Source organism: Dromaius novaehollandiae, chromosome 1 (assembly GCF_036370855.1).
Source record: "Dromaius novaehollandiae isolate bDroNov1 chromosome 1, bDroNov1.hap1, whole genome shotgun sequence".
Taxonomy (NCBI): domain Eukaryota; kingdom Metazoa; phylum Chordata; class Aves; order Casuariiformes; family Dromaiidae; genus Dromaius; species Dromaius novaehollandiae.
In genome coordinates, this window is record NC_088098.1 from 84,818,175 (window position 1) to 84,840,997 (window position 22,823).

At 41.1% G+C, this 22,823-nt stretch overlaps 1 protein-coding gene across 13 annotated transcripts in view; it reads right to left on the minus strand.

Moving 5' to 3' along the window:
- Positions 1-597: 597 nt before the first annotated feature.
- The window catches only part of TSPAN9 (tetraspanin 9), a 196,377-nt gene continuing 174,151 nt past the window's right edge, over positions 598-22,823 (minus strand). For all 13 annotated transcript variants that reach the window (XM_064517937.1, XM_064517941.1, XM_064517965.1 and 10 more), the window contains 6 exons: positions 10,163-10,354; positions 8,156-8,230; positions 6,417-6,518; positions 5,715-5,846; positions 5,519-5,602; positions 598-4,741 (listed from right to left, as the gene is read on the minus strand). In XM_064517937.1, coding sequence (XP_064374007.1) covers positions 4,670-4,741; positions 5,519-5,602; positions 5,715-5,846; positions 6,417-6,518; positions 8,156-8,230; positions 10,163-10,354 — 657 coding nt within the window. In that variant the 3' untranslated portion in view covers positions 598-4,669. The remainder of the gene's footprint in view (positions 4,742-5,518; positions 5,603-5,714; positions 5,847-6,416; positions 6,519-8,155; positions 8,231-10,162; positions 10,355-22,823) is intronic.

Consider the following 22,823-nt stretch of genomic DNA (forward strand, 5'->3'; position numbering starts at 1 on the left):
ACCCACATAATATCCAGCTTATCTTCTCCGCCTCAGTTCAGACTGTCCAACTCCAGTCCTCTCCCTTTCACCTCACATACCTTCCCCAGCTTTAGTGGGGGAAGCTTACAGCTTCCACTGCACAACCTCCAACTCCAGTCCTCTTCCACTCAACTCACATACCATCCAGCTCATCTTCTCCCTTTCAACCTTTTAACTGTGAGACATAAAAGTCATACATACCAGCTTACACTTAACACATGTATGCTCTAACTCATTCTCACCCTTTATCCCTACAGAGCTTCAAAATCTAGTCCTCTCCCTCTGTCCTACATCTCCTGCCCTTTCCCATCTCAATGCAGATCCTCTCCAGCCCCAGCTCTCTTCCTTTCAGCCACTACCCATCCAATCACCCAAACTTCTATCCATCCCTCCTCCTTTCTTTCAGCTCCCTCTAAGCACCTGACAGGCTCAATATTTACCCATCCATTCAAACACCTATTGTAGCACCATAGAGAAATTTAGGTTGGAATGGATCTCTAGAAGTTATCTTTTGGTTTTTTGCCCCCTTTTGATATTGGAGTAGTTCAGGGTGGGGGAGAAATGAGATCAAAGATGCACCTTTTAAAAAAATCCTTTATTATTATATCATCCTAATAAAAATCTTTCGTATAAAGGCTAAAGTAGGTAGAACTTTAGAAGAAACACTGGTGCAAACATTACCTGGTAGGAATGGCACATCATCTCTTAATGTCCATTATCTACTGCACAACAGATAGCCAACACATAGCCAAACATCTCCAGGTTTCCACATGTGACCTACAGGATGAAGCTGCCGAACTCTTTGGAAAGAAATTACATCAGGATTATAAGCATGCCCTATTCCATTCTGCTCCTGCCTGCCTCCCAAGAACGCTCTGCTATAAAACCACCTTTTCCCTCCTTACCTTTTCTATACCTTCCCAACACACTGCCCAAGAAAGACCATGGAGATCAGCTCCATTGTCCTCTACTTGCACCTTTCCTATGTGTGAGTTTGTGTACAAATGGGGGGCAGGAAGCAGGGAGATTTGCCTAATGTTAGCATAGTCTGGGAACTCGATGCAACACACACACATCTCCTGTCACCCTGGAGACATTATGCCAGTGTTCTTATCATCTCATGTGCCATTTAGCCATGGGCAGAGTGTGTGTTCTTTTCAATGCCCGTCATTGGGCCTTTCTACAACTGCCCTAGCACTACCAAGAGGCAATGGAATGATTACTCCTGCAGCCTTTGAGCAGAGGTGCCCTATGCCCAGTACTTCCACAGCCAACCTTCCTCTCTTTTGGCTCAGTTCTCCCAGTATATCCCTGCTTAAGTTTTGTTACAGCTTCCAAACATGAAGCACAATGAGACAGCAGGTATACTAACAGTCTAAAGTAACACTCAGGGAAACAGCACTTTCACACACTTGAACTGTGCTGTTAAAAGTTAGAGATACAGAGAGGTATACATTTATACAGATGCAAATCAGTATTTGGGTACACTAAAAATACTTTTACTCGGTATCAGCTTTTTATTTAAAAACATGCTAAAAACTTGTCGTTAAATAACTAGAGTGACGTGTGGGCAAAACACAGATGGCCACCCACCAGCATAAGCAAAAAAGTGCATACATACATGAGACAGACCTTCCTTTGATCAAGCAGTTACAGGACAGTTAGTGCCTTCTCTGACAGGCTGACTATTGCAGCCTCACACTTTCCAAGACTGTTTTTTGTTGCCTGGAGAATGGCATCTTTGCTACTGCCTTCAGCAAGAGATGCCGGTCATCTCCTCCCACATCAGTGAGTCAGCTAGAGACACAATCAGCCCTGCTCTTGACTCCCTTTCTGTAGGTGACTTCGTAGAGATGCATAAATGAAGCCGGTGTAACTATTTCACTTCATACTGTGCTTAAAATGCCAAAAGTAGTCACTGAAAAAAGATTTCAGGATGTATGCTGCTATTAGATCGTGAAACAGAATGAAGCATTCTAGAAAAGTAAGTTTGTATGGGAGGCAGAATAGCTGAGTTTGCAACTACACATTTCATCTCTTGAGTTACTCATAAACATGTTTTATTTCCTTATTATTTCACTAATATATTTTACCATTTTTGTACAAAAACTGGCTGCAGATTAAAATTTAAGATGTGGCAGGTACCACTGTGCGACCTGAAAGGACAGATATGAATGCTCCTGATCAATCTTCCTCTCTTTGAACCCCAGAGAAAGCTAGAGAAACCTAAGCACCTCTGTCCAAAAGGAAAGAGCAGTAAATCCATCAAATGAAAATCATTTTGTCTTGCAAAAATGGGAACGCATCTTAGCAACTTTGGATACAGTCTCACATGTAGCAGCAAGTATATTGGGCATCAGAGCCCCTTCTTCAACATGGAACATCCATCTCCAGTGGGGCTCAGATGCTCCTGGTCCCAATTTTTTTTTAGAAATGGAAGTAAACCTAGATTCAGTTTCTGTGCTTTCCCCCACTCCTCTCCTGACTCTTTCAAAGGCAATACAAATGAAATAGCTGAGCCTATATGGTGCTGTCTGCTTCTGTTGGAAACAAGAGGCCTGAGAAACTTTGGACACCATGCTCAGATGGGCAGAGGCCATGCTCTAAGAATAACAACCTCCTCTTTCACCCAATTCATCTCCATCTCCCATACTCCTTCCTGTCACACTGACCTCATAGGAACTTGAAAATGACATACACTCCACACAAAACATTATTGTTGCCAGATGTATGCAGGACCTGGTAGGAAGATAAACAGGGAGCCAACACCTCCAAGATAGAAATTGGCCCAAGAGCTATTTCAGCCCACCAGCAAGAGACTGGCTGAATGATACATTAAAAACAACATATTTTAAGAGTTTAAAATAAAAATATTCAGACTGGACATTAGGAGAGTCTTCTTTACCAGAAGATTAGTTTGACATGGCATGGCACTGAAAAGGATACTGCAGCAGCACAAAATCACCATCCTCAGCAATTTCTGAGATTCAGTCCCACAATGCCACAGTCAACCCCATCTCACATGGGTCACAGTCCCCCCTTGAGAATGACATCAGACGAAGTAACCTCTGAAGGTCCCTTCTGACTGCTACTAATGCAAAAAGCATGGTATTCCTTTGAGAGCTGAGTTGAGCCCTGACTGGGCGTCCTCCAATGGGTGATGCTTCCTTCCTCCACAAAGCAACAAAACTTAAGACCTCTGCAAAAACCTGGAACAAAATGGAAATGGGGGCTGCTTGCAGCAAAGCAGCATTCAAACTAGAGAAATATATATTCGAGTTTGCTAGCAGGAATGTTGGTAAAAATATGCATCTCTGAACTACCACACTGGGTGGACTTGGCAACCCCTCAGCAAGAACCAGTTCTATGCTGGAGGTGTGAAAACAAATATTGGCTCCAAGTGCTGTTTCAGATATCACCCCTTTCCTGAAACATCTGCTCACCTTTAATCAACCTTACCTTCCTCACTGCCCAAAGCCACCTTGTCAGCTCAGGGAGACAGCTGTCATCTGTCTGAGGAAACCCCTTCAATGAAGGGCATGGTATGACAAGGGTACCACAAATTGCCATCCCCCTTTCTCATACCCAGTAGCATATTGTGCCTTGGGTGATGGTTTGGAAATTGACAACATAGCTTGTAAAGTCTGCTGCCAACTGCCCAGCAGGTCAGATTGCAATTCTCTCCTTTGTGCCAGGGAGCAACCACTTGTTCAGTAAATACTTCTAGCTTTTGAAGTAGGGTGACATCAAAGCACTCAGTGAGGGGCAGCAATTACAGAGCCAGAGATTGCTTTGGGTGGGTAAAAACATTAGAACTTAGCCTCACAGGAGTAGGAAGCTCACCATCCGGCCCAATGGGAGGGCACTGCATTCTGTCCAAGGAAAAGAGCCTCTGATTTGAAAGGACCACCGTAGATATGGTATGGGCATTAAGGCCCTGACAAAGGTAGAAGATGCCTTTTCATGGACTTGAGAAAAGTTATGTCTTTATTTGCCCCCACCAACCACCAACTTTGAAAAACACATCCTCTGGAGATCGCACAGTGGTTCCCAAATTAATATACAGTAAATGTGTAAAAACAGAAACTGTAAAAAGTTATAAATCAGGCAACTAAATTCTAAGCTACATCCATCATCGTAATAATAATTATTATCATAATAAAAAAGTATACACCATAAGGTACAAGAAGCTGCAAACCAAGCAGCTCCAGTTCCTAGAACTCTCAGTTTGAGTGGCTTTTCCAAGTCTTCCAGTAAGTTGGACATGAAGGTTGAAACAGAAGACTTTGTAGAATTCTCCCTTAAAGTTGAACACACATCATTTGAGCGCATATAGTATGGATTAGTACAGCAAAACATTTTCTTAAATAAAGTTAAGGAAACATTCTGATAGCAGACCTATGACTTAGTATAGAAACCCATTTGTTGGGGTTCCCCCCCACCCCCTCTTTGGCAAATAAATGGCAAATGTGAAACAGAAAAAATGAGTCACAAGTTGTGGTAATAACTGGACAAGTAACGACGAAGTCGATCGGTCAATAGGACGGATTCTGTCAGCAGGGCCAGACTCAATACTCTTTGTGGTCATTCCATTTGTTCATTTTCATGGTGGGACAGAAGGGCTGATGTGATTAGTGTTTCAGAGGCTTTAGGCATCGTATTTTTTGCCAGTCCTGTGAATCTGCTGGAAGAGTGTCATGGAAAAGGCCATGCCAAGTATCTGAAGGAAAGCAAACAGTGAAGGTTTCAGTACAGGGAGACTGCCAAACCTGCACTGCTGACCTGTGTTCACGGTCCAACTGGAGTTCTAGAAGTCATTCTACCCTAGTCACATTTCTTAAGCCCAGATCTTCAACACTGACCAGTCAACTTCGGTATATGTTGTTCAAGCACGCAGCGATGTCTGAAGATGTATCTGTTTAGGGCTCTGTCACACGTGCCACAATTTTTCAGAATCGACATATGTGAATCACTCTTCCTTTTTACTCAAGGGTTTCTGCTTAGCCAGGTAATTGTGACCAAATATATGGGGATCTGGCATTCTCCACCAAAAATACCCTAGTTATGCCGGATGCAAAAAACCTTAACAGAGGATGATGATCCTTTGCATTTTTTTTTTCAAGAAACATTCACCTACTCAATTCAGTGGCCATGATTTAACTCATTTTGGCAATTTCCAGAATGGGATTCCAAAACTAAAAAAGAATACTTCCCTAAGGGACAAGGTAACAAATGGCTAAACCTGAAAACTCCAGAGTGGTGCTCTGAAGTCGAATGCACATAAGGAAAACCCCACTGTAACATGTCTTCTTTGAGGGGCTGACAGCTGACCTACTTGCTGAGTAGATGACCTCAAATGGACTAGTAAAACAAATCTGACATTTTTGAAAACATGACCAAACTCAAAGTGGTTGAGAACCACTTTTCACACAGCAGAAACAAGAATGCTGACAGTAACAAATTAAGGCCATGTTGACACATATCTTACTGGAATTACCTGCATTATGAGGATGCACATCCCAATCGAGCCAAGGACATGCTTATTCTCATCAAACCAAATCATAACTTTCTCGTAACAGCCCTGAAAGATGAAAATGGAATTCCCAAGGTCACATTTCTTTCACATGCTCTCTCTTTCTTTTCTTCCTTCCCACTCCTCCCAAAGCCTACAACTTGAGGAAAGTGAGCCTTACCGTCTTCCACACTAATTCAGTGGAGTTCCGTCCACAATCTTGGGAGTTTTCTGTACAACATCGGTCCGGCACAGTGTTTTCTCCCAGTACTGGGTACCAATCCGTAAAGTCATTCACGCCACAGCATTTCATCTATGACAAAAGTACAGGGTCAATAAATGAACTTATTAACTAGCATCACTGAAAAATGAATACCACCATAAACTTTTATTTCTACTAAATGATGGTATATTTTCAACAGGACTGCCACAACACTTTTGCATTTTTAAGTACTTTGTGCCCAGCACTCATTAAAAACAAATACTTAAAAACAAACAAACAAAAACCCAACAGTCCCACACCCAAGGTGTGTTAGCCATTCTTGTCATAGAGACAGGGGCCCAATCTGCCCACAACTGCAGACCTGCCAAAGCCGAGCTAGGATTCAAGCTGCAGTTCTGACCTACCACCTGTGCAGGTTTTGCTGCTTCTGATCTCACTCAGATCACCCTTTCAGGTGACAGATGCAGAGAATCTAAGAGAGATGAGCCTCTTTCGCCTTGTGAGTACCCCTTATTCCTAGGTTTGAGAGTACTCCCTGGATGTTCAAGAGTTCAAATCTCGAAATCAAAGCCTGCACTAACTATCTTAGGTGGGGCATGGTTGCTGCAGTTAAAAGAATGAGACAGCCTATTATAGCCAAATTGTTATTTTTTCCATTACCTCTGCTTGAATGATATTCCATGCGTTTTTCAGTCCAACATTATTTTCTGAATTGTACAGCTTCATACCTTCTTTCAGATCCTTCCTTGCACTCTCACTGACCTGCATCACATAAAAAATACAGCAAGTCAGTGCACTGCTATTTTAAGGAAAGGACCCAATGGTACAGACCTACATACAGAACACATCTCCCTTACCTTCTATCACCAGACACTTGACCTGGGTACAAAAGCTCCCTCATAGCTTCAAGACTCTCACACGGCAGTGGGACTTTCAGCATCTGCCAAGACCTAGTCTCTCCCTCACCTTGCAAAATCCTGGATTAATTCTCATGAGGTAGGAGAGCAAACAGCTTCCCTGCTACTAAGAGTCCATCATACAGTCATCACCTGATCCAAACTAACTGAAGAGTGATCAGCAGAAACCTGCTGAGCTTACGCTAATTTTGTCAAAGAGATAGCTGTTGGCAGTACCCCACAGAAGCCTTTCCTGACTGTAACACTACTTTCCCTTGCTAAAATCTTAAAACCAAAGCCCCAACCTCCCAGTTATAATGTAGTTGTCCCTTGTACAGGTTCTAGAAGGCTATAATCAATGACCAATAAAAAAAACAATTGAAAAAGGACATTATTATTGTTCTCCTTGTGGGAACAGGCTTGTGGGCTTTAATATTTTGCGAATCTGCCCTTCTTTCTTTAGAGAAGAAAGCTGGAATGCTTGGCACAGGATCTGATGTGTCCCATTTCTTGTATCAAGTTCAGTCTGAGCCTGTGATCCTGGATGCAAAGCTCTGACAGCCAAATCCAAGGAGGCTCTGGAAAAAGGCTAAAAACAGCCTGCAACTCAACAGTGAGCTGGCAGCGGAGCAAGGATTAGCCTATAGGTCCTGGCCATTAAGGTTAATTTCATAACTATTTCACAGGATCTGTTTCATTCCTCTTTCACATCCCATTCAAAATCAAAAGTTCACCACAGCTCCCTGAAAGAGGCAGGCATCATAATGACAAGCTGGAAAGAGATACGAATCTAATAGGAGCTTTGTTTAAAAAGCAGGCTGGATATGCCCATCCCTTAAGGCTCTATCCTGTGTATAGCAGAGCTCTCCAGTTCTCTGAGGATTTTTCCAGTCATACATATCTGCTAGACCAGCCACTTACATCCACTTTTCTTAATCTCTACTAGATAGCAGGCTAGCTTCCTACAGATAGGCTTTACGAGAAGCTGCTTCTTGATCTGCCCCCCACCCTTTGTCAAACTGTCTGGGACAGCCTCGTCAAATTAGTCACCTGTTGACAGGAGTGCATCTGGAAACATCTGTGAAAATCTCAGGTTTCACTCCTGTAGTCCTATTGAAGGGGATGGTTGACCCTAAGAGGCTAACGAGGCATGATGTGGCCCCTCTCCCATGACCCAGGTCCACAAGATGCTCAGCTTCTTGTGGAGACCGCAAACAGCTATAATGAAGGGTATCTTAGCTTTTAGGAGAAGACTAAAAAGGAGGCCCTAGACCAGGAATTTTGTTTTGGCAAGGAAATTGCAAAGCTCAGCAGGTTCTTATCTTTCCTCCTGTTTGTCCCCCTCACCCTGGAGAAAGAGCTTACATAAACAGCCAAGATCTCAAGGTTAGACCTTCAAAGTGAAGAGCAAGGAGAATCCACATATCTTCATCAATCAAAAGCAAATAGAGCATAGTTTCCCTGCTAGAAATGATAATCAATCTATACGGCATATTTGCTTACCTTGTCCATATAAACAAAGAACAAAATGAGTAATATCAGCTCTGCCAGGAGAATTATCAGCAAAACGATGAAAAACTAGAACAAAGAAAAACAGACTGTGTGTACACACTTGCGAAATAAAGAGCAGCCTTGGGATTTCTAGAAGACAGACAGTGGTCATGACCATCACCTTAAATCCCATGGATTTAAATCCCTGAAATCCCATTGTGGAATAGGCACAATAATGGACACTAGAAGCAGTAAGAGCTATCCCATGTAGTTTCCACAGACTTCCTTTAGAAACCCTGGTGACCAAGAGGACCTCTTTCACCTTTCACCCTATCCAAACTCTCTACATGGGAAGTGTCTTCCATCGTATCTCACTAAAAACATCTTTCTTTCCTGACATACATCCTCTATATGTTTGGTCACCATACTTCTTCCAGTGTGCTACAGAAGTCCCCAAACATTTTTGACACTGCCATACACAAAACATAGCAGATGACACTCAACACTGTGGGGTTTTCTGAGCCCCTTGCTGTTCATGAAAATCTGAAGACTATAGGCCTTGTCCTCCGAACCCTTCCTCTATTTCCAAAAATATGCAAATCTGATTTCAAACTATTCAGGCATATTAATACAATATTGCTCCTATAGCTCCCATAGGGCTCTCCATTACTGAGGAAGCTCACTGATAGCGTTCTTAGGTTTTGCCCTACTATCAGTTCAGGTTTCAGTGGTGCTTATATCTTGCTTCTGACTGCTGTCACAGCATGCAGCCATAGTAGCCCCCATACAGTCTACAGAACAGATGCTAAGCCCATTACCACAACGATCAATGTGACCTGGCACAGGAATGATTTCCCAACAAGAAGGCTTTAACCACACCTGACTGCCTGTTTGCATAATCATTATATTAGTCTGCACTTCTATCCCTGACTCTCTGTAGCTGAAATACCTCTCTGCAGGGGCAGCCCAAGCATGAGCTCCAACAGTTTCTCACTACTTTTCATGCCCACTAGAGATCTTTACAGTAGTAGTAGTAGGATGCCACATCATCCCCCACAGAGGTACTGGGGGAGATGAGGTATGGGGTGCAGCAAGCTCTCCACTCAGAAACCCATGACATAACCCATGATATAAAAAGACTTCTGCAGAACCTTGTAAGAATATAAACACACTCTTTAAAAAAAAAGTTCGGCTGGTGAACAGCAGGTGCAAATTTCTGACCCATTTTAATTCTCTGAAATAGTCTAAGGAATGCTGCCCAGCTGTTCCCTACCACCACCTAAGGGAGCCTTCTCCACAAGGAAAACTGCATGCTCTTCAATGTCACAGCAGTTGAGACTCACAGACTCTGAGTGAATTGGAGTCTGGCTGCTTTGGAAGCCCTCCTCTCACCCTCTGCCACAATACCCATCTCCTCCTAAGGGGAGCAGGGGGCATGATGAAGTCTCCTGGGTTGATGTGAGAGCAGTGACCCACAGTGTATTTTCTGAGAGGACTTCCCACCTCTGTGCTTCACTGTTGGATAAAGGCTGCAAGGCTCAGATTTTTTTTTTTTTTTTTTTGATACAGCTATAAGGCCTGACAGAGGCTCTAACTTCTTAACCCAATAATCTCTGACACAGGCCTTAGATAAGGGCAAAACTGAGAACAGCTATGAGTGGCTGTAAGTGGCATCCAAAAGCAGCTGTGCTTAAGATTTGTCAGACAGTCCTTCCAATAGACATTTCCAGAAAGACCATCAAATTAGTCCTACAGTTTATGTTCAGCTGTTCAGAGGCACCTGATCACAATTTGCTTTGCTATCTAATACACCATGGTACACAGTAACAAGAATACGTTTGCAAATATGTCAGTGATATTACTGTAAAGCTGTGGGATGTCCTATTGCAAGACTCAGTATGTTGAAAGCCAGGAGCAATACTTAGTGGTCCACAGTACTATTTTGCCCTGGTCATTTAAATAAAATATTCACAAAGCAAAGATCACTGGTCTTAGTGAAAAGGAGTATTGATGTCTTACACTCAAAAGGAGGCACTTGTTTTCCTTGATAGCACCTAGACAGCCCAGAAAGCCGGTCACCATGATGACTGTGCCAATCGCAATGACTAGGTTGGCAGCTGAAAGCGACGGAAAGCTGGGAGAAAATGTGGCGAAGTTTCCTTGTGACACTGACAGCCAGATTCCCACGCCCAGCAGCCCACAGCCACATAACTGCAAAGAGATAAACAAAAGAGAGGCTTCAGTGTTAAAATAAATGGCACTGGCTCCTTCTCCCTACTCTGAGAGGAGAGAATTTCTCAGGCAAATTCTCAGGTAACTACTCCTCAGTAATGCTCTCACTGGGTTGGTGCTGAAACAAAGTGAAACTAAGTGTTCTTACCTAGACTTGAGCAAGTAACCTATTCATAACCTATTCAAAAGCCACTGAATGGCAGAACTCTGTTTTTAAAGATTCAGTAAGCAAATCCAGGGTTACCCACTGATCTCCTACCAGTACAACCCAATACAGTTTTTCTGTAGGAAGGAAAAAACATTATTTGAAAGAATGCCCCATAGCGCACATTTGTGCAGTTGCACACTATGTCTCAGAGGGTCCAGCCCCATAGTTCCTCAGCCTACGACAGGCAAGGAAGTTTTGGAGATAACTACAATCAATATTATCACTCCAATAAATATTTGCACTATGGCCCACTGCCCAGCCAGGCTACTGGCTGGGTTTTAGGATGAGTTTTCATAGCACTAATGTTGTTTGCCAGTCTTCAATGCGGCAGAAATCAGATTTCTATGTTCATTATCCATAGGCAGCTCATCTTCTGTTACTGGCAGTGAGAGAATCTGAAGGAAATGCAAAGCTGCTAATAAAGTGTAAAATTAACTTTAACCTTGCGTCTTACGTTTAACAATACCATGTCAGGTTAAGGAAATAAGGTTCCCCACTCTAGTCACAGAGCAGGTCTTTAGAATTATGGCCAACAGTATTGTGCTATAGAGGACCTAAAAGCTGGCTGTCTTTTAGCACTTGCTCAAAATGGCTGTTAGGCAACTTCACACCTGATCTATGATCAGTGTACAGTGAAATCAAAAGTAGGAGTTAGTTGTGCTTTAATTAAACCTGCAAGGTACTTGATCAACAGCATTTACAGTTTCCTGCCAAATCCAGGTCAGAGGTGAAATTCCCATCACCTTTACTAGGAAGGGGATCAAAGCACATCCCCCACAAAACTCAGAGCATTTTGCTGCAACTTAATTGGACCACTGCAGGGGAAAACAAAACAACCCCAAATCATAACTCACAGTGGCATCTAAAGCTGCTGGGGCTCACCTGTCAGCACCCACAAGGAGCAAGAGGAACAGAAGTTCCTGCCATCCAGCAGGCTCGCCGTACCAGCTCTACCCCGTTATAACATCTGCCCTCCACAAACAAAACTTCTACTCAAACTGCAAACTCGAGATCAGAGAACAGTATCTCCAGTAAAAGAGGGTTCAATTCTGCCTTGCGATGAGCACTAGCATGATGAAGAGGCACAGACTTAACCTTTTGGGCAAATATCCCTACTTCTCCCTGAGGTACTTTCACCAGCAGGGCAGACAGTTCGGGGTACGATTGGCTCCTTTTGGTTGTGCTGCTTCACAGGCCATGAAAGAAAAACTAAAACTGTTTTCTTGCATTCATGTTCACCTTATCTGTGAGTCTGGCTCATGTTTTTATAATCCTATACATGGTTACTTTCTTTCACTTCCCCTGTGACCCTTCTGCCCCTTCCAAACCCCCTTTCTAGTTTGCCTGGGGCTTTTGAAAGTGCTTTGCATCTAGTGAGATTCACCAGTTTGGTGAACAGGTAGGACAAGGAGTGGGTGTCATGTAAGATTCTCATAGGAATTCCCACGGGAGGCAGAGTAATTCTGCATGTCCATGTCAGCCAACATCAAGCAAACCAGTAGCGCAGTGTAAAGAGGGATGCCTAAGCAGAGAGAGAGAGAAAAAGAGATGGGGATGTACTACATTACATTGTATTGGTGGTTATTTACAGGCCCCTGTAGACATCACCAGAGGTTTAAACTGCCTGCAGTTTATAAAATCAGTCATCCTATCACTCCTGCTTTAGATTTCATCTACTCTATCCTTGAACTGCTGCAGTTTTGGCATCTTGAGCTCTCTCAGGAATCCATTCTGTGGCCCAGCTGCTTCAACTGTTAGATGAGAACCGCAGGCTGTTGTTCAGGCTGGGAGCTTGATGGTTCATGAGATTAGAGGCAACTCTCACCACACAGGATACATTTAAGGTTTTAATTACCAGTGGCATTTCTAAACTGCCAGGGCCATACACTACTGATAGCACTTCAATTGACAACTTTGTGACAGCCCATGGAGAAGACTGTAAATGTTTCCAAACAAGTTTCTTCCACCTCTACCCAAGGATGAAATTGTTCACTAAAACTTTCCTACAGAAGCTGAATTCAGACTTAGAAGGTTTTTCACAGACTCGTTGCTTGAATTTTCATACCCTATTAGGCTCTGAAATCACAGCCCTAGCTCAAGTATTTTGGAAGTGGGTAGTGAATTCTGGACTCGTCAGCACAAAAGCAATAGGTCATTGCAGATAAACAAAGGGGTGTTAAAAGAAAGATGAGAGCAAAAGGCTTATAGAGGATGGATAAGTAAAAAGAGCACATGGAATCAAGGGAAAATCAGCCAATAAAGGGTCAGACCTCAGAATCTAACACTACAATGAGCTGAGGATAATAGCAGAACTAGAAGAAAGAAAGAAACCCTTACTAACATCTTTTTCCTACAATAAAAAGGGTGGGGGGGAAGGAAAAAAATCCACTTCCATACATGAGAGTGCATTCCTTCAGTTGCTTGTGGTAGCCCACCTAGTACTTTGGTAAGCTCATGAGCAAAACACCTTGCTTTTGGGCAAAAGACTAGTCACCTACAGCACCAATACTTTTTCACAGTGCCTCTAGCAGGGAAGAAGCATTTCACACTTGACATTTGCAAAAAAAAAAAAAAAAAATCTCTGTGATTAGCAACACACCTGTACTGTCCCAAGACAGACCAAGAGAATACACTATGAGAATACACAACTCGACTTGAATACCAGGCATCTGAACACCTGGGAGAAGAGTCCTTTAAAATAAGAAATGAAGAAGTATGTCAGCTGAGGCAGCAGGTACATCCACATTCACTCTTTCCTCCTGTAAGGCCAATGCCTTGCTGAAGAAAACCATGTTGTCTGTATGTGGGGATAACCCCTTTCCAGCTGCTGCAGTGATAGGGTTAACATGGCAAAGTGCACGCTGTGAGTACAATTCCTTTCAGAGCTTTCTGACCACATGCATTAGTGCAATACTAAAATTATACCACGGTTTCTGTAGTGACCACTGTATCACCATGGCTGATTTTACAGGCCCGTTAGACAACATGTAAAAAACAAGCTAAGGAAAGTTCCCCATTTCACACTTTTTATTTCCCAAAGTAAGATTTGTCCGTATCTAAATTATTGTGAATTTAGATAAGTAACCCTATAAGTTACATAATGAAATCAGATGATGGAGGCAACATTAAATATGACGGCTGATCTGTGCAAACAGATTTATCTGCACTGACTAAAGAGAACGAAGTAGTTGGGAAGACTTGAAAGAGATTTCAAGATGAAAGAGATGACATACTAAAGACTTCCACAAGGTGGCATCCCATACCAAATAGAGCTGCTACAGTTTACGTTTCAGTCAAATTTTATTTTCCACCTCTTCAGCGCTCCTCAGGTTTTGCATGTTGTTCTCTGTTTTTACATCATTTACCATTCTACTGAGTAGCTATATGCTACTCCATTGTTGCTAAAATGTATGTTGATGCTAAAAATTTACATTTTAACCTCAGGTCTCAGGACAAATTCTATTCTCACTCATGCTCCCCCCAAAATCTGAAATAATTTCACTGATTTAAGACTAAACTGCATGCAATCATACCACCAAAAGTAGCTAGAATTCTAGCAATAAAATAGCTTTTTCTGACACTTTATTCTCCCAGTATCATTTTCTACACACAGTGAACATGCTGTAAAAATGTTCTCACTGCCATTTATTCTCACAGCTTCTCTCTCTCTCCCCCTTTGGTACAACAGAATCTTGGAGAGTGAAAGCAGAAAGTCCTCTTATTCATTTCTCTTTCATCATACAATTATTTAATATATGCTGCTTGGTATTTAGTTACACAAGGGTGACAACACTGGCATTCCTTCCCTAGGGAAATGGATCAACAGTTTAAAAATTTCACTAGATTTTTCCTCTCAAAAGACATTGGCTCATTTCCCTCTTACAATTAGAAATTATCATCCCTCAGAGAACCCCCCAAATCTCCCCTTCCCCTGATGTTTTTGATGTTGTGAAGGATGCTGCTGAAAACTACCATAGAGCCAGTCACACACACAGACATATACACTCACTTATAGGGTAATTTGCTCAAGCTATGCCATGTATATTTTGAGCTTGAAAGCAAACAAGGGAAACAAACTTTCCTCACTGTTTCTCCCTCACTTTGCTATTTTACTGAATGAATGCCTGAATTCTCTTCCATACCTCAACATCTATCTGGCATCATCATCGTGCCCTGAAAACATAGAGCATTCTAGGGAATATTGGGGAGAGTCTCAAGTAGCTTCAAATGCTTCAAGAGAAATTACAAATTCTGAGATATAAACCCAAAAGGAAGTTCTTCCCAGAGCAGCACAATTGTCAGAGTGGGAAAGGGACTATTTTATTTTCTTCTCAATTGTTCAGCAACATGTCAACTAATACACCACCACAACCCTTGACAATACAGCACCATATAGAAATTTGGTTGCCTTAACCCAAATAAGATATAGCAAGAGATTATGAGGCCTAGAGAAGGACAACACAGATGGTCAGAGATATGCCAATACTAACATAATATACAGAAGGAGATTGTGCACAGGATTATCTAGCCTGGAAGGAATTACTAGGTGGGATGTGAATGAAATATTCACAACTCTAGAGGTCAGTACGAAAGCCGATCAGCCCATCTCTTTAATCTTCTCCAATAATAAGAACAAAGGGAACAATTAGCAACTATTGTGTAGTATGTTTAACTTCACACAGTTGAGAAGTAAATTGATAAATTCTGCAGTGGGTGACTACAAGAATCAAATATTGTGACCACAATTGCCAGAAAGGGCTAGATAATTCTTTTATCAGTAACAGCAGCATTTGTAGTTTTGCAAGTATATACAAACGTAATGACATTTCATGATTCTCAGAGTAAAATAATGCATGCAGAATCCAGCCAGACTACCAAGCAGCAAACAAGTTGGGGTAGGGAAGGGATAGAATATGCCATTCTGGTAAGGTTTATTGATAGAATAGTATTGACAGACTTACTGCAGAAGTAAGTCATTGAACAGCATCAGGAAACAGGAATCTGATAAGGAAAAGACTACCTACAGGAAAAGGCACAAGACCATACTCTATTGTCTTTTGGTATCCGTCCATCCCATGCACACAGTGTGTGGCAGAAAAACTGCACAACAGGGCAGGGGAGAGAAAGCAGGCAGGGAAAGGAAGGGGAGATTTACTCCTGACATCAGACGTTCTGCCACTGATGAAACACCAGGGGAGCTCTAAACAGACTTGGAACAGAACAGAGACACAGAGAAAGCAAATGCTGAAGGACAACTACTAGGGACAAAAAAAAGAGGCAAGTGTCTCAGGCTGTACCTTCACACTGAATAACACACTTTGGGCCATTTAGGCCAGATACAGAGAACAGAAAGCTCCCCAACCTTCCTCTGCAGTGTGTGAGAACAAGCAATCTTGATGGAAGCAAAGATGATACAATGAAAAATACATGGAACAGATTAAATATGGCCACCATAGAAATGATCTGAGGCACAGGAGACTTCCCAAGAGGAATTATGATAGCATGAATGTGAAAATGAGTGCCAATGCTGGGAACTGATCTCAGTACAACTGCAGTGATGAAAATAACACTCTGGATTAGGCTTTGATAGGCCTCTATTTAAACAAAGCAAGATGGAGATGAAACCCTCCCTTCTGCTGGGGTCAAGAACACTTTGCACAAGCTGTCACTAATGTTTTCCCTCTATTTGCTACATCCTAGAAGGCAGAGATTTCCTATCTTAGCCCTTCTTTTCAAGATAGTGATTTTCCACCATTTCTCCAACTGACCCTTTGGACCAGTCAGTGTGCAGGGGAGAGAAGTGGTAGAACGGGCCTTATAAAATTAGCAGAGTCTTTCTTCTCACACTGTCCTTCCTTCCCCACCCTTCTTTTCCCCTCTTCTTATGGTATCTTAACCAGCTCACAGTTTTCATTTGGAAGTGGGAAGCAGCATATCTTACAAAAGAGTTTGAAAGGCTGTTCTTTCCCACCATGCAGGAATTTTAGAGAGATCTTCTATTACAAAATAAAGATGGACATCTTCCTCTTTACTAGCTGGAAACCTGATTCAAAGGCTCTTCAGATCAGCAGGAAGAGTTTACATCTTCAGTGCATTTTGGGTCTGGTGCTTCATATAGAAGTAGTCTGATGTGCAGATTCAAAATAGTAACAGATACTGTTGAAAAAAACACCATCCTGTTTTCCAGTCTCAATTCTTGTTTCAATGCACATTAACCAAAGTTTTGGAAGATTTGACCTTGATCAAATATTCCTTGAACAGCTTGTTCTGTCCAGAAAGATGATTACCAGAAATAAAAGGAGTTTTTAAACTATCATAATGCAGCAACTGCTCTGTTGAGAACAGAAAATATTATGCAAATGAGATTAAACACAAAAATATGCAAATGAGATTTAAAAAAAGAAAAATGAAGGATTCGGGCAGACTCAAAGCTCAGGAACAGAGCCATTACATTCACTTACTGTCAGAGGGAGGTGCTCAACTTTTGCCTTTCTAGGTCACTTCTCTGAATTACAGGTCAGAATGATTTGTTCAAGGAAGAGGCAGGGGTGAGAACTACATGGTTTCTCCCGCTTCAAATCAGAGATATACTTTTTGTTATGCATTTTTGAATGTCATCCTCTCTGGCTTTGAGTGATTCATCCTTCTCCAGAAGGGACAGGCCCTTTCTATCTCTAAAGGAGATTTTCAGGTAAAATTTCCTGCTCTGTCTTACTGATACAAAATTCATCAAAACTGAGGTTTAACAGCGGAAAGCCTCTGAGAGAAAGCCTCTTGCAAAGCAAGATCATCCTGTGAATATGATCCAATATAAGGCAAGTTGTATATCTTCTAATTCTCTTGGAGGCCAAAATCCATAGACTAGAAAATGAGAATGGAATGTGGAAGTGGCGGAACATACTTAATAACATCTACTTAGTACTACTGCAGTAACAATATGGCAAAGATTTAAACTCCTCTGCAATATCATTCCTACAAAGTGGACATTGATGCAAGGCAATGGAATTATTCCTGTGTGTCCTTTGAGTCTAGTGCTGTGACAGCTGTAATGACTGCTTGTCTGTGATTAACACAGAGCACTGGAATCTGTGCAAACGCCAAACTTCCTTAATTCATCCTACAGAGAAAGCAACTATCCCCTTCCTGGAGTCAGCCCCCAGCAGTACCATCAGGGTTGTCCTGTCAAAACTGAAATGAGGGATCAGGATTCTGATCTTTTGTGGGGCTAGCAGAGGGACAGCTGCCCTGAGGAGCATTTAATCCTTGAATCTTGACTGATGTTTTCAGAAACATCTGAAACTTGTAAATTACATTGCAGCACAAAGCCTTAAGCTTTGGCTTGGATGCTCTTACATAGTCACATTAGAGCCCTAGCAGAAATTCAAGGCTGCATTTCACTAGCATAACATTCTAACTGAAGATTTTGCTTCAGCTATGTCTTTCATTCTTTTTGTAGATCTAAGGTCTATGTGTGAAGCTGCTTCATTCAGGTTCTATATCAAGCTTGACTGGTATTCAGTACAGGACTTATTTTGCAAAAGGAATTTGTAAGAGCTGGGCTTGTTTAGTTTATTATAGACAGCTTAGCCTCTTCTTTGACTACTTGAAGGGCAGCTTGGATGGTTCAGGTTAGACATTAGAAGATGCTTTAACCAATAAGTTAGTCCAGCAATGGAAGAGGTCACCAGAGAAATGGTGAAATCTCCTACTTTACTTTTTCAGTGCTTGGCTACAAACAGCCATGCCTAACCTGACCTAGCACTTGCAACAGTACCACTTCAGCATGACTTTCACAGATTCCTTCCAAGCAACATTTCTACGATTTTATGGTTTTCAACCCAGGATTCAGCTAACCATGTTCTTCCTCATTAATTTAAAAAGAAAAAAAAAAAAATCCATCAACCAGGCCATTTGTCATGAGCACAACAAATCTACTACCATTGGAACGACAAATGCTCTCAGCTCTCACTGCATTCCAGCTGTATTCTCTGTGCACACTCTCTCTCCCTCCCTCTCCATCTCTCTTTTTTTTCCTCCAAGAGCCAGTATCTGCCCCGCACAGGTAAAGAATAAGTCCTTTCTGTTATTACAGCTTGTGTCCAGTGCAAGCACAGCCCTGATTTGCTAATGATTGTTGTTAATTATCTAGAATAGGCAGTAAACATCTTGTTAATGAAATTCCTAGTTAATAAATTGCAAGTTAATAAATTTGCAATGCTTTGCATTGCAAAATGAGGACAAAAGTAATAGAAAGGGACTTAGAGAGACTGGAAACAGAGGCAGGAAACAAACAAGAAACTTAAAAGAAATTAATGTATTTGCAGAATTAAATTCCAAAATGCAAACTTTCTACAGGACAATTTGAGGAAATTTGACAGGGAAAAAAAAAGCAAAGGGGTCAAAGCAAATGAGACATTACTTCAGACTTCAGCATTTCTTCCCTCCAAAGTCCACAGAAATTTTGAGTGGCACGCACACAGGCAACAGAGGGAAACGCAACAAAGCTGCCCCAATCTGCAGCCCTCAGAGTAGCTGTCTGGGAAAGGCCAAATATAGTCCTGAGAATGTCACTATTATCATCTTGTATATAATATACAGCACCCAAAGTGCACGAGAGACTGAAAATTTGAAGGGGATTCAGAGATGATGTATAAAGAAAGATTAAAACATATATAACATAGTTAAATGATAGTTAAACTCAGGGTGGTGAGGGAAATGGGGCAGAACAGATGGACTTGGAAACACTATTATGTCTCTAAAATGAAAAACAGAACACTGAGTGATATTTAAGTCTTATAGATCAGGGTATGAGTAAAACTTAGCAGGATAAAATTAATAAAAAATAAACAAAGGAAAAGGACAGCTGTTTTAAATCACCTGGGGAGAAACACGGAAGAGACCTCAGAATATCTAACACTGCCTTTATCCCTCTGTTATCCAGGGATATCATAAAAAGTTAGACCAATAGGAATATTTATCTGATCTACAGCACACAACAGCATATAGAAGTGGCTAAAGATATCAAATTTATTTCAAAGGAATGAAAACACCTGTGAAATCAAACTAACTTAGAAGAGCAGATTTTCTGGGGCAGCTTTGCTTAAATCACTTACCACCTATGTATTTCAGCTCTTCCTCAGAAAAATGAAGGTACTACTGTCTACCTCTCATGTTCTGTTAGTCTTGCCTACATCAGCCCTTTAGGGACCAAGGATGATACCTTGTTATGCACATTTCTGTTGTAAATGCATGTAATTAAAAAATATACTTAAAAATTATAGATTAACTACAGAGACACCTGAAATCAGGACTAGCAGTACCTCACTCACACATCTGCTGGATGACAATGCACAGAAAGACCAAATAGAGTTACAAATATCAGAGAACATCTGTATAGGCCAGAGAATAACTAATCCAGAAGAAGGAATGTAGTCATTCCACATCCTGATTGGATGAGAGCTTAATGTATAATTCATAAAATTAAAAGCCTGTGGTTCCTACAGAAATATTAACCTGGTGAACATAATCAAATGGGCAATTATACTGTCCTTGATAACAGACTTGACACCAGCAGTTCCTTTAAAATAGAGTAACTAAGCATTATGCACATTTTCATATTAAACCATTCTTCTCATTGGCAAGCATGGGGATAGTAGCAGAACTAGTCTCTTAGCAGTTCATCATTATGAATGAAAATCCACGGTATCAATCTAACAAAACAGTTCTCAGCATTAAGCCCTATTTCCTAAAGACTCATAATTGTAAAAAACACCCTTCTCAAATGCAAAGTTTGGAGATTAAGTTCAGTCTCCCTTTAATTCTTGCAAATGAGCCTCTCTGTACATACTTCAAACTGAAACCAAGCAGCAAATTCCAATGCTATCTTTTACTACACCACTTTTGATTTCCTTATGACAAGCAGCTTCATTTTAGATCTTTTCCTATGTAATATCATTAATTCAACAACAGAAATCTACCATGATTTTAAAGTGCTTGTATTTTATTTTCCTAATTATTTCCATGAGATTAATTTCACTTGAAATGTGAATCCAATCTGAAGACCAGCTAGACAGAAAGGTCCCTCCTTTTCAGTTCACCTGCTCTATTAGATGCCTTCAGATCTGAGTTTGGTAGCAAAAGCAAATAGATGTTACTGCTTAATCACAGTAGGCCTCCAGAACAGAAAGAGAACTGAATTTTGTTCTTCCAATTCTTGGAATCATTAGCAGAATATTTTACTGCAATCCCTTACACTTACGCAAGTGTAACAATGCACAAGTTTTGTACATGTTAGAGAGCATGGTCTGCCTAATAAAAGTATTTTGATTCTTTTAATTATTCAAACCTATTTCTAAAACCATTTGATTCACAGACTCAAAACCAAAACTCAAGGGTTTAGAAGCTAGAAGGAGACTTCTCAGCTCCTTACTTGGATATTTCAATGGAGAGACATATTTACCAAGACAGTTTTCAGAGTAAAAATACAGCACATCTAAATCACAGTCCAAAATCCAGTACATGAGGGCCCAAAGAGAAATGTATCAGACAAAACAGGAAATCCTATTTTATTCCATTGATGATAAGAAAAAGACCTGCCACAGAGCTATGATTTGCTGAGTTCTCCCAGTGCTCTAATTTTAAAGCAGCTGCTTTTTAAAGACAGAGCTGTATGAATGATCACAGGACTACAACAAACGTGTTTAAAAACTGTATGTTAAATTCATATCTTATGTATTTGCACAAACATAGGGACATGTGTCTGTGGTATTTTTCCCTGAGATGTATGTCTCCATCTAGTTTCTCTCATAGACTTTCTGCCCCACAAGAAGAACTATCAGCTTGTGGCAAGCGCACTGCCAAGCGTACATTTGCACATTTAGCCTTCACAGTCATAACTTCATGAAATCTAGCTACCTCCATCAGTCATGTGTTATTAATCTGTCTCTCTTCCTGAGCCAATCTGCCTGAAGCCTCTTTATCCTCTTTGTTTATTTTAATCACAGCTGCTTAATTCTGCTCTATTTTTAATACCAAAATAAAAACAGCAATAACAAACAAAATTCAAAAATATCAAGGACTTGTGGGGACAAGAGTCAGTAACCTTCACCCAAGATTCATCTAAAAAGTACTAAGAAACTTTCCAACCCCAAAGAAGTTACCATAATTTAACATATTCTCTTGAAGACGTACCGCAGGACTTAGCCAAGGCAACAACATCTCAAGCATTTAGCGTTCTCCATCGGCTCAAAAGATGCTAATAGGGCTTAAACTAAATTCTGTAAATCCACTCATCTCCTTCACTTTCAAGTGTTGGAGGCATTTCTGAGACAAGATGCAAGGAATCAGTGTGAAGAAATCCTTTACAGAGGTGAGTTGTAAACCAATCACTGTAGTGTGAAAAGCAACAAGTCATGTGATGAGGAAGTTGGACCACCATTAGCATTTTCTCTTGGTCAATTTATATGTTAAAACAACACAAAACTGTAGCAGATCCACTCTCCTCTCACTCATTCCTGACATCCTCTCACACCACTGACATCTGCTTATGGGAGTATAACTAACTTCCATTTTTACTTCATTTTAAGTCAGGTAACAGCATGGCTTCCATGCTGAATATAAGGAGACACTTCTTTATTGTAAGGGTGACAGAGCACTGGAACAGGTTGCCCAGAGAGGTTGTGGAGTCTCCATCCTTGGAGATCTTCAAAAGCCATCTGGACAGGGTCCTGGGCAACGTGTTCTAGGTGACCCTGCTCAGGGTGGACTAGTTGATCTCCAGAGGTCCCTTCCAACCTCAATCATTCTGTGATTCCAGGTCTCAACAAACTTGCATTTTTTAAGCTTTCAGTAAAACTAAAATTTCAATACTAAAATATAACAGACAACAGGAAGGAAGGCAGGAAAAAAAATGTTTGCCCTCAGCACTACCTCCTCTTTTTGGTATTGAAGTACAATTTTGTGTCAAAAAATAGTGATAATAATAAACAGATTGAGGGTTTTGCTCTGCATTCATTAGGAACAAGATAATCAGTAACTATATTAAGCCTACCAGAACAAAAGCTGTATTACAACTGTCTAGTTCAGTACAGATGTCATTTTTCTTTGGTAGTATTCAAAACAATCTTGCCTGTCTGTATTAGTATGTTTTGTTCTGGAGTTACTGCCTCCTGCCGAATAACATCTCCTGATGAACTGGGAACACCTCCTAATTATTCTTAAATAACCTGGCAAGAGGTCTTC